Source organism: Anas acuta, chromosome 2, assembly GCF_963932015.1.
Source record: "Anas acuta chromosome 2, bAnaAcu1.1, whole genome shotgun sequence".
NCBI lineage: Eukaryota > Metazoa > Chordata > Aves > Anseriformes > Anatidae > Anas > Anas acuta.
Window position 1 is genome coordinate 89,241,657 of NC_088980.1, and position 12,116 is coordinate 89,253,772.

General features: G+C 38.0%; 1 protein-coding gene across 10 annotated transcripts in view; it reads left to right on the top strand.

Annotated features, from left to right (window-relative positions):
- Window positions 1–12,116, top strand: part of FHOD3 (formin homology 2 domain containing 3) — a 418,783-nt gene that overhangs the window by 293,414 nt on the left and 113,253 nt on the right. For all 10 annotated transcript variants that reach the window (XM_068671118.1, XM_068671115.1, XM_068671112.1 and 7 more), the window contains exons 8-9: window positions 4,794–4,888; window positions 10,332–10,475. In XM_068671118.1, coding sequence (XP_068527219.1) covers window positions 4,794–4,888; window positions 10,332–10,475 — 239 coding nt within the window. The remainder of the gene's footprint in view (window positions 1–4,793; window positions 4,889–10,331; window positions 10,476–12,116) is intronic.

Consider the following 12,116-nt stretch of genomic DNA (forward strand, 5'->3'; position numbering starts at 1 on the left):
CCAGTTTATCCTTTTTTTTTTTTTCTATAAGCAATTATGCTTAGCTACGAAAGAATTTTTTTTTCTTGTTTTTTATTTAGTTCCATTTTTATGTCATCAGTGGAATAGCCCTTTGTTTTTAGCAATGAAAGGTCTACATTTTACATGTATATAACATTTAGAAATTGGTGTCTTATAACTGAAGGGTACCTGCCTGTAATGACTGATTTAAGGGAACAGAAATAAAGTGGAAAAATAGGGATGTGCCTTTTCTTGAAACATTGTCATAAATCTTGCAGTTATATAATTAAGTTTAGCACTGCTTTGAAAAAAGTCCAATGTTTCATGTACATACAAGGTGATGAGATATGACATAATTCCTCAACATGTGTACCACACATGATTAACATAAAGAACCCCATAATAACTCAGCCTTGTTTCAAAGTGATCCCATCTGTGGTTTCTACGCAAGAATACATCCATATGCAAGCTGAAGTACAAAGATCTATGGAAGTGTCTGCTTTACTCTCAGATACAAGCAGATTATAAGTGAATAACTGGATGGTCCTCATCATGTACGATGTAGGTTCTAGTTATATTTCCATCTAGATTCCTCCCCCCAGCTTCTTCTTGTTTCGTAGCCCCAGTGGAATTTGCTCTCTTTTAAGGTTAAGCATACCAGGACTGTACGGGCTCTGGAGAGCGCAGCTGGCGTTGCACTGTGCTGTCTGGGGCTGTTTTATCACAAGCATTTTTTAGTACAGAGATTAAAGCCCAGTGGCTGAACTGGACACTGAAGCATTCTGTTTGTGAATTATGTTTCTGCTACCTGACTTATTGCTGAATTATTTAAGTGGCTGGCGTTATCAGTTCTCCCCTTTTCCTCCCATTTCACACACTAAGATAACAAGTAAACTAACGCCCATCCTGTAGCTGTGATGGAAATATGTTCACACATATTTAAAGGGTCGTGAATAAAAGATATTGAGGTATTTCCAAAACTTTTTCTATCCTATGGCAACTGGAGACTGTCTGTATGATGTGTGACAGTCCTTGTGTATGGTTCCTGCCTGATGCAAAGTTTTTCGTGCTTTGCATGTTATGTGTGCATCCTGTGTAGTTGTAATATTAAAAAAAAATGTGTAAGGCATGAATGACAGGATGAAACTAATTTTTATTATTATTTTTTTATTCATTTGCAAACATATTTGAAGGGGAAACTGAGAAAAGATCAAGACTTCAAGCAATGGGCGACATTATTCAGTAGACAGTATTCACTTAATATACACCTAACTGTTGAAACCCCGCAGTTCTCTGTGTGTTGATGGACCATCCGTGACTACTCAGAATGCTGTGGTAGCATCATGGGTGATGAGGCCCCAGCCTTCCAGACAGAGTAGCCACAATAATAGCTGGTACCAATGAGAAATCTGCAAAAAGCAGTTGAGCGATTCCCATTTTACGCAGTAGAAGGCAGGAGAACACACACAAAACTCGACCTTTACTGTTTTGCTTTAGTGAGCTAGTGAGCCTGTTACAGCGCTCCCAGCAATTTTACCACAAGTCCTGCCTGGAAGTTGTAACCTTACATGAACACCGCAGTCTGCTCTCAGAAAAAGATCTGGGATGCTACATCGTCATTCTTTTACATCACGATCAGGTAGAGGAGACAGGCTGAAAGTAAGGCTTTTTGACAATTGGCACACAAAAATTATTGCACTGTTTTAAAAAATAAACTTTATAGCATAAATTTTAAATGAATTTACTTTTTTTTTTTTTTTAATATAAATACCTGAGTTTAGGTTTTCCATAATCTGTTATATTCAGACCATTGCACAGATGGCAGCAAGCAGTAGCTTTTAGCTCTGCACACTACCTTCCTCAAAGGTTCCTCTCTGTAATGAGAGAGCTTTTAATATCTTACACAATACAAATATCTTTCTAAAGCTTTTTGTATCTTTTGTATGAGCCTCATTGTTTTACTACAGCAACCCATGACTTTTCTAAAGTCACCAGTTTCTGTAATGCATGATCTTCCAAAGTACCTTTCACAAAATCTTTCTAGGCATCTCATACTGAGAGGTGAAGGAGTTTTTTTTCACTTAGCCACCTTACCACACAAAAAAATTGTGGCTTGGAAATTATATTTTTCACTTAGACTCCTGCCTATGGACTCATCTTTAAGTGGTGACTCTCCAGGAACAACATACTTGGAAATCCAACCTTCAGGGCCTGTGTGTGGATGAGAGGAGAAACCTGCTTTAGATCCACCCATGCCTCATGCTGCTGGGATCATAGGTTACAAACTAGAGACTCTCATTAGTGTGAGAAGGAAGGAAATGGTGCAGCTTTCAGACCAGAACTGCGTAGTCCCCAAACTCTAGACAGCATTATGTCTTATTTTGTGTTTATTTACTGCTTGGCTGTTCAGCTTGAGATGATAATGAGGAAAACAGCATTTGAAAAGCAGGGTTTAATCTGGTACAAATTGGAGTGGCTCAGTCAAAGTCCTTGTACAGCCTCCTGGTGATACCAATTGGGGAATAGATTGAATTTCAGTTGAAAAGAATTACAAATGCAAGCCTAGATTTTCAAAGTTGTCTAAGGTTAGTAACAGCATCCTAATTAAAGAATTCAAAGGATGTGTGAGCTGTTACTGGGCTGCCTTGCTTGCATATTTTTTTTAATTGTGGTCTGACACAGAGAAGCAGCATGCATAGAGGAAAGCTTTGTCATCCATGCATGGAAACAGCAAGGGAATCCTGAAAATACTCTGTTGTGATAATGGAGAAGTACACAGATATCCAGGCAAAAAAATAAAGAAATAAATAAAACACCAGGATATTGTCCTTAGAAAACAGAATAGGATTGTTTCACTATGAATAAAACCTGTCTACAAAATAAATGGGTATTCCTCTAGAAAGACTGTCACTGAATAATGTGGTGTGGATTAAATAATTAACTTTTCATGTTGTTGGCAACTCACTTTTTTCTAAATGGCATTGTTATAAGTCAAGCTTGTGCAGTTTCCCCATTTTGTTTCTCTTTCTTATTTTCTTCCATTTTTATTTTTCACTAGAAACCACAGGAAGACATTTTTGTAGTGAGGATATCATTCCTGCTGATCATATATCATTTGTGAGCCGAGTGAATTTGTTCCACATGTCTTTTGAACATGTACTGAACAAAATGTCTGGTTAATATAGAGACTCTGGTAAAGCAGTGTCTAGTGTGTTCTCATTATAGCAGTGTACTGAAATTAGTACTTAATCAGTAATGCACATAAATACTTTCTGAGAGATGAGGGTGAATCCCCTCTACTTTGATTTATCTTGAGATAAGGAAGCTCTGCTTTATTATTCAGGAGAAAAGATCAGAGAATGTCTCCAAAGTGTGGGGAAAAGAAAACAGGAGAAATACTGCTGTCTGCGTGTTCATCACTAGACAGTTTTTCACACAGTGCGCTGCCATTGCTTTGAAAATGGGTGCTTGGTTAGTAGGGATCCATGTCTGTGCAGCAGGATTTATCTGCATGTATGTGCAGTAGCATCACAAATAAGCAGTGGTGGTAATTGCTGTGAGAGCAGTGCGGAGATTTAACCTCGGGGTCACTGATCAGTCAGCAACAGGTTGTTGGGATGAAACGTTTCCTTTTTACTGCCTGATTGTATTCAAAGTGTTGTCATCATTATAATTTTTAGGGGATGTGATCTGCTAGAATACTCCGCATTTTTCTCTCTGAATTGTAAAACTCTCGCAGTTACAATCTTGTAGGTGAATTGGGCATCTCTAAATTAGGGTTAGCTTTCTGATTTTTTCTCCCAACCTTTAACTTTACTCCAAACAAAGCAGTGATTTGTAGTCTTTCATTATTTACTCCATTTTCCTAGATAAAATAGTCTTTTCTTTTTTTTTTTTTCCCATTGAAAATGTTGTCATCTGCCTTTAGCCAAATTAAATGGAATGGTTTTACAAGGTTCCTTCCACACGAGACATTATCTTGAATCTGGTTGGCATTTCCTGCCTAACTCGTTTGGTGCAATAACTCGCTAAAGCCACGTGGGTTTTGGCAGCAGATAATCCTGCAAATGTATATCAAACATACAAATGCAAATCAGGCAAATAGTTCATAGCTAGAAGCACAGATTTTTGACCTTACTGAGTGAAAAAAAAAAAAAAGAGAAAAAAAAGAGATAAATGTATCTGAAAGATGCGTGGAGGGGATTCTTATTAAAAATAATCCAAGTAAGAACCACAGCAAAAAAACTTTTTTTTTTAATTTTTTTAATCTTACACGCAACCTGTAATTTGGGAAAATTGTCTTTCTCTGCCACACTGTTTTGTTAACAGGACTTATCTTAATGCAGTGTAACTCAGTAATATCACTAGGAATGTCAGCAACAAACACACTGGAGGAGTAGCATACAGACTTCTGTGTAAGATTTATCTAAGGCTGTGGGAGCCTACAATAGGTGGGGTAAAATTCCTCCCACACGATTTTTAGAAGTTCACTGTCAATTGAGTGGGCTAACAAAGCTTCCTTCATCATCGAGGGAGAGAAATTAGTAGCTCTGGGGAAAGTCCGCCTGACATTTTAGAAGCCTGCCTCAGGATGTACCATTGCTTTCGCTGACCATGTTTACTTGGTCCTCCACGGAGTAGGGCAGACTGGAGAGGAAGCTGCAGATCCACTTGATTCACTTGATCTTCCACTTGGCCACATCATTCCAGCTCATGCTGCCTCTTGGACAAATGTCGCTGCAACAGCTGTCCATTTTGGTTACCTTTACTGATGTTTTCTGCTTTATCTCTAGGAGCCAAGCCATGGTCCAACATCATGGAGATCCTGGAGGAGAAGGATGGGGTTGATACGGAACTACTGGTTTACGCAATGACCTTGGTTAACAAGGTTTGTTTGCTTTGTTACTATTACTTGGAGTGATGATATTTGTATTTTCAGTTGCATAATACAGGTCTGTATTGAGAAGATATGACAAAGACTTGTCTCAGAGAAGTTGCAGGACCAGAGATGTTGCAGTCACCCAGAGGCAGCAGCTGGCAGCAGCAGAATTGCTATTTTGCTCGTTGCTGTGCATAAACATATTATGACACGATTCCTCTCCCAAAGCTGGCACTACGGTGCAAAACAAAACTCAACAAACCAGCTTAACAAATTACCCAGAAGATAATGAAAGCAAGTACTGGTGAAAAGATCAAATGCTCACAAAGGCTTGCATTGTGCACAATTTTCTAGTTCCAGATTGTTTAAATTATGTTATTTTTTTTCACTGCAAACCAAATATGGTAAATTAAACAGGTCTGAGAGCTGTGAGAGTGAGAGTGTTTCCACTTTAAAAACTGAGGTAAAAACATGCTTTGATTTTTTTCTTTCTTTGTATTTTCTGGTACCATTTATTACAAGTAGTAGTTTTGCAGTAAAATCAAACATTTTCGGAAGCAGTCACTTGAGTGATGAGGAGGGAGAAAATGAAAGGCCTGCAAAAGTTATAAATTTATTAGTGTAAATTCCTTAAAAATTAGTGTCTAGTCTTCAAATTCTAAACAAATCCTAGCGTGACTAAAATTAAAAGTAAATCTTTTGAAGAACACAGAAGGTCAACATACTGCTAGAAAATCAAAATAGCTTTGTGTTTTATAATTATACTTAATAGGTCAGAGAACTGCAGAACATTATTACTATTCATTATATTCATTTAAAAATCCAGAGTGTGTCCGTGGAGGTCATATACCAGGATGACAGCTTTCTGTGCTTGTGGCTGGGGCAATGGGTTGTTCTGTTTGTGTGTTTGTTTTTAATGAAATGGTTTCTTAATGGCTGGTATTATCCAGTGAATATGCCTGAGAGGGCCTGATCTCTCCCAGTGACATCCCTGTTGTCACTGTCCTTTTACTTAGAGTTGCCCTTGCACCTGCTTACATGGCAGTAAAGATCCTCTTGACTTTCAAAGACCATCTTACATATTGACGTACTCTTTCTGAAAAGCATCACCTGCTCGTTGTGTCCGTAGCTGCTGTTAAAGCTGAGGCTACTAGTTTTTAATGTTTCTGTTCTAAGCCTTGTTGTATCGTGTATTGATTCCTCTGTCTGAAATAATTCCCTTCCCCCCCACCTCCGTTGCAACTACCCGGTGTCTAACTTTAAAAAAATTGTTCTATATTGACTCCTTTGTCATCCTATAGTTAATTTGTTTAGTCTGAGTTTTTCACTACATTTAAAGCTATTTTTAGGAGGAGGTAGTTCTTTAAAAGCAAACAAAAAGAAAAAGCATCTCACAGTCAAAGGACTTACGAAGATCAAGGAACAGAGGAATCCCACAATGCCACACTTGTAATTATGATCTGGCTTATGGACAGTTTTATGATGTTTTTAATGGGATTTTTTTTCATGATTATAGAGAAAACAGTAAGCAGCATGTCACAGTTGTAATTTTTTTCCCCCGCAGAGAATACAAAGAAGGCTCAGATGGTTTCAGCTTCTCCAGGCGAGGAATTGTCAAAGTTTTCAGTGCAGGCAGAAACTTCATGGGGAATTTGTCTTAAGGAAGCATACTTCTCCTACTCCGTTTTCTTTTTCCATGTATACATTTATACACTGCCTTCCTTCCTGCTCAAAATCTGATACAAGAATTGTACCAATCCTTTTATCCTCATCCTCTCCTTTGTTGACACTTAACCAATTTACTTATGCTACCATTTCATTAACCTTCTCTTAATTATGGGGGATTTACTCATTAATGAATCTCTAAAATGAGATTGATCTCAATATATATACCTCAGATTCTGTATAGTCCCAGTATAACCTTTGTCACCTTCCTTTGGTTAGTTCATATGGTCTGTTAGATCTTACTCTAATCCCTCTTTCTTTATTTTTATTATTTGTTTCCCATGTGGCCCTTTATTGGAAGTTTTACTGAGGTCCAAATAGATTAAACACTTTATATTTCCTTTTACATAGACACACACACACACACAAACACACACACACACAAATATATTAAAACTTCTAATCACCAAATGTAGAAATTGAATTCTGTGTTAAATTCAATTGGCTTTTCTGTTTACTTCCAGACTTTCATTTATATGTTGTTTTTTACATTTGCCTGAAAAATTTTCTATTACTGAGATTATACCAGTAGTTTTGTAGCTGTAAAATTACTGATGACTTTCTTTTTACCAGTTTTTTAAGACTATGTTCGTTCTCTTGCATTATACAATACTTTTGTTTTAAACAGGTAAGTAAAATTATTACTCAGTATGTAAAAATCAGTATGTTTTAGTGTAGCCAGATTAAGCACTGAGTGCTTTTTAGCAGATCCAGGATAAGCCAAGTTTAAGTACAAGCTTCCAGGCCAGTGATTAGTAGTGGGAGCTTAGAGTGACACCCACCAGCGGTCCAGCAGCAGCAGCAGCTGGAAAAGTGCTGTCGCAGGCCAGTGTGGTGTTAAAGCAGCAGCTGGCACATCATTTCTTCAGTGACCTGCCTTAAGGACATTGCAGCTGCCACACTGGAGCAATGATCTTCTTATGTCCTGTATTCAGCATTGGCAGCAGCAGATGTTTTAGAAGAAGTTGTGGTTCCTGGGAAAACGCATGCATGAGACATGCTTCCTCCTATCCCAAAGCAATTGAAAACTCGGCTAATGCCCTTAAGTGTGTTTATTTACTATGTAAATTTACTGTGTTTTTCACCAAAGCATGTAGGATTTAGATAATATCTCTATATAGTGTGTGGCCTTCTATTGAAACCCAATCTGTTGGATGTTTAGTAACCAGAGCAGTACTTTTATGTTATTTGGACTTGCATGCAAAGCATGCACACCAAATACACTTTGTTGGACTTTGTGTTGTCTGTATTCTGTCTGCACCACTGCTTTGTGCTGTGAATATTTTCTAAATGACAAAAGACACTATACTTATTAATTTTGCTACCTAATGTCATCCAGCAATACACATTTAAAAAATCACAGTTAAAGAGAGCCTTTCAGTCTGAAGCTAGGAATAAGGTTAGTGCTAATTTACATTTGGCTTTGTTAAGAAATGGAACCGAGGACAGGTCGAGGTAAGGTTATTCTGCTGTTACCAGTTTCATATGTCGTCTAATAGGATTTATCGTGTAGGAAAATATTTGGCCTGTAATTCCATAGTACTGTGGTGGGTTTTTCTTTTCCACTGCCCATACAACTTCATCAGTTTCTTGCCTTTTTCCATTGAGACTGTTACAGTTAGTGGTAGGTAAAATGTATTGTTTAGGCTTTGGTAAAAATGTGGTTAAGAAGATATATCAAGCTCAAAACTCTCAGGCTAGGTTTTTGGTTTTAATTTAGTTCACCATTCCAAAAGCAGCTGCTTGAGAGAGAAGAACTCAGTGTTGTGCAAGCATTCCCATAAGGTCCTGAGAGCAACTTGCACAACTTGCACAAACAAATAAAACAATCTTAATTCAGGGATGTTTCCTCAAACCAAAACGGGATAGAAGCGTAAGAATGACTGTTGATATTCTTATTTATTCCTCTTTTGTAGACCTGAATTCTAAAGAGTATGAGATTTGAAGTCCTTGTTTTCCTCTAAGCTAGGAGTAACACAACAAAATACTGCAACAAAACAAAGACTATGGTTTAAACACACTTCTCCAAGTGGCTATATTTTAATTCTGCCTTGCCAAGGTCAGGTTTCATTTTTTAAGGTTGCTAGGTGTCAGTTTAGGAAAGACCAAAATGTACATGGTATGTATTATCAGCACTGTTCAGGAAAATGTAGTTCCATGGTCTTCAGTGGGTTTTGAACAGACGCCCTAAATACTGTCCTGGACAGACACAAATGTTTAATCAGATCCTAAACATATTATCCTAGCACTTTATTAGGGTTTTGTGCTAAGCATTCCTCTTTATTGTGCAACTCACTAGATAATCATCAGACAATAGTCCTTCAGTGACTGAAGAAGAAACACGGCTTGGCATGTTTCCCAGTGCCTCATTTCATAGGAAAGAGGTGCTTAAACAGGGCAGGGTATGTCAGCTGTCTATTGCTGTCTCTCCTTATTCATGTAATTCCAACTAATTTTTCTGAATGTAAAGTTTCTTGGTAGAGGGAGGTAGCCCAGAACAGCTGTTCTCTTTTTCACTTTGCTCCTCAGAGCAACTCTGGGAAAGCCATGCTCCAGAAAAGGAGTAGAGCACAGCTCATCCCATCCCATTCATGAGAAGGTGAAACTGGCTGGAGAGTGTCTGCTTTTTGCCTGGGCTCTCTCTTTGCACAAGCTGAGCAGAAAATAATAGCAGACCAAAATAGTTGTGTTTTCTGTTGACTTTGTCCGCAAGACTGGTGGATGAAGTTCACTTATGCTCTTTTTAGAGCTGTGCAATGTCCATGTCCTCTTCCCAAGCATCACTCTGCAGTACACTGTTGAGTGGCTTGATTCAATTCCTCTTGCTATGTGCACTGCAGTGGAGTGTTCAAAGTACATGGTACACTGCAGAAGACCGCCTTCCATTTCTTCTCAGTTTTTTGTATTCACCAAAAAAGGAAAAAAAGTGCTTTCTCTCTTGAATACAGAGTGGGCACCATATAAAGCTCTGAATTCAAATAGTTTATTTTCAGTAGCTGTTATTCCTGGCATTCTTGATTTTCTAGTGTTCTAATGCTCCAGTGTCACTGGTAACAACTTACCCCATAATCAGGAATCTGTAGTACTTTTAACATGGTATTGGAGCTAAGAAGTCAGCATACCTTTAGTAAGACTTTTAAGGTTGAAAGGGAGGAAAGAAGTCAATATCTCTGTAATATAAAACAATTTGTGCGTTGGGAGAATGACCTCTGCTGCAGGTGTTGAGGACAGTAGGCACATGGTGCAGGATATTTCCTGCTGTCCTGACATCACACAGCTGTGCATTCGACTTTTTCTTCTTACGGCCAAAGTTATAAGAATCAGTAGGAAATCAGCTTCACTGGTTTTAGCTGAACCATTTTTTTCTCTGTCTTTGCTTTTATCCTTGTGTTTGATGCTTTAACATTCTCTGTTCTTTAAATCTGTACTTGAATGAAGCCAGGAAGAATCCAACTGTGTATTTTAAAGACCCACATTTTCCATACTTTTGTATGAAATAACAACATTGATTTGTTTTGCCAATTATTCATTTTTCTACACAGTGCATCGAGTTGTTTGTTAAAAGCTGTGCCACTTGTTTTTTATTTTCTAGCGGTGTCTCTAATCCCACATCATGGTTTTGTTTTATTGAAATCATACGTAGCACCACTTGCCACCCGCTTTTAAAAACCTTTGTTTAATTCTTTTCAAAACAAACAGATTTAAATGTTTTTCCTTTGATTCTTAGACGCTGTCGGGGTTGCCAGATCAAGACTCTTTCTACGACGTGGTGGACTGTCTGGAAGAGCTAGGCATTGAAGCTATTTCACAGAGACACTTGAACAAGAAAGGAACAGACTTGGACTTAGTTGAGCAATTTAACATTTATGAGGTAACATAACATGCCCTGTTTTATGCATCTTACAGCTTGTGCAAACTTCAAAGCCTAGAGGAGGGGGGAATGTAACCTAGGTGAAATTCGGTTATCTATTTTATTTTAAAAGAAAAACATCTGGCTGCTAGAAGTATTATACACATTCGTATACGTGACCTGCTACAAGTATATAGCTGCTCATACAGATGCGTTTCATACTAATGCTGGGGTGTACTGCAAGGCAAAGCAGCACATTTACTAGCCTCTTTAAAGGCAGTTCTGCCTGCAGTGAAAACTTTCTCAGACTGCTTGTTACACATCCTGAAGTAAGCAGTTCTCTCCATATGCAGAAGTACTCGGCTCATGAAAAAGGTTCAGCTGAGCTTAGTCACAAATACCACTTGTTCTGCAGCTGAATACCCAGCAAGTCCTTCTTTACGAGTTTACGCTGGACCAGATTCTGTGCAGTTTGCAGCAATGGAGTAATGAACGACTCCACATTCACCACCTAGGTATAAATTAACTACTTATGAAGTACTTATATACAAGGATAGGATATCCAATTTCTTAATAATTAGACTCAATTTTCAGGTTTTGGGAAGTGTTGGAAGTGGGAAGGTCTAGGCTGCAGTCAATATAATGTAAATGTGAATTCGTATTCTGATGCGATGAAATGAAATGACTTTATCTCCATCCAAGTCCAGCAAAGGATGTGGTAGATTTGATTCTCTATTTTCTTCATCAGCTCTACACCCATGCCACTTCACAGAATCTCAGAATTGTCTAGGTTGGAACAGACCTTAAGATCATCGAGTCCAACCTCTGACCTAACACTAACGAGTCCTCCACTAAACCATATCACTACTTCACTAACTTTAGCAGAGGTATTTTTTATATAGACCAGACTGTAGGAGGACTGTCAGGCCAGAAAAAAAGGAACGTGAGAATGAGAGGGATCCATGTTCTTCTTTTCTTATTGTTAGAGGCATCAGCTGATAATGTCCTCTGTAAAAAATGGTTGTTAAACTTAAAAACAGATTATTTTTATTTATGCTGTGCCTACTGAAAGGCCTGATAGCAAAATTATCAGTTTACCTAGTTACATACCAGCTTTCTGTTGATAACCAGATTAACTGTAGACATATCCACATACATTCCTTCTTTTACTACCAAATTTGTGCTTTATTTAAAAAATCCTTCACGCTTTGATAGATTGTGCACCTTCTGCAGAGATATCCCATTTCCCCAACCTTCATTTTGTCAAAGTCTCTTCTAGTAAGAATTACCAGAATAACAAGACATAGAAACAAGAAAATACGCATTTTTCTGGTCACCCACATATCCTTTTCCTTTACCTCTTCCTATGTGAATGGATTCTTCTTAATTAAAGGTTGCTTAATCTTTATGCTGCGTTTCAGATGAGATCCACCAGTAATTTTGTTGTTTCTGCTAGCAGTAGTTCTCTCTTTATGTACTGTATGATGGCACTTCTCTTTTTCTGTTAGAGATGTGTCACACTGGCATTTCAATGGCATGCCATAATTCAAGATACTAGATGCTGCTGTGGTGGTTTAACATGAACAGGTAGCTAACTCCACCACACCCTTCTCTGACTCTCCCTACACTCCAATTTATTTATTTTTTTACGATGAAAAAAAC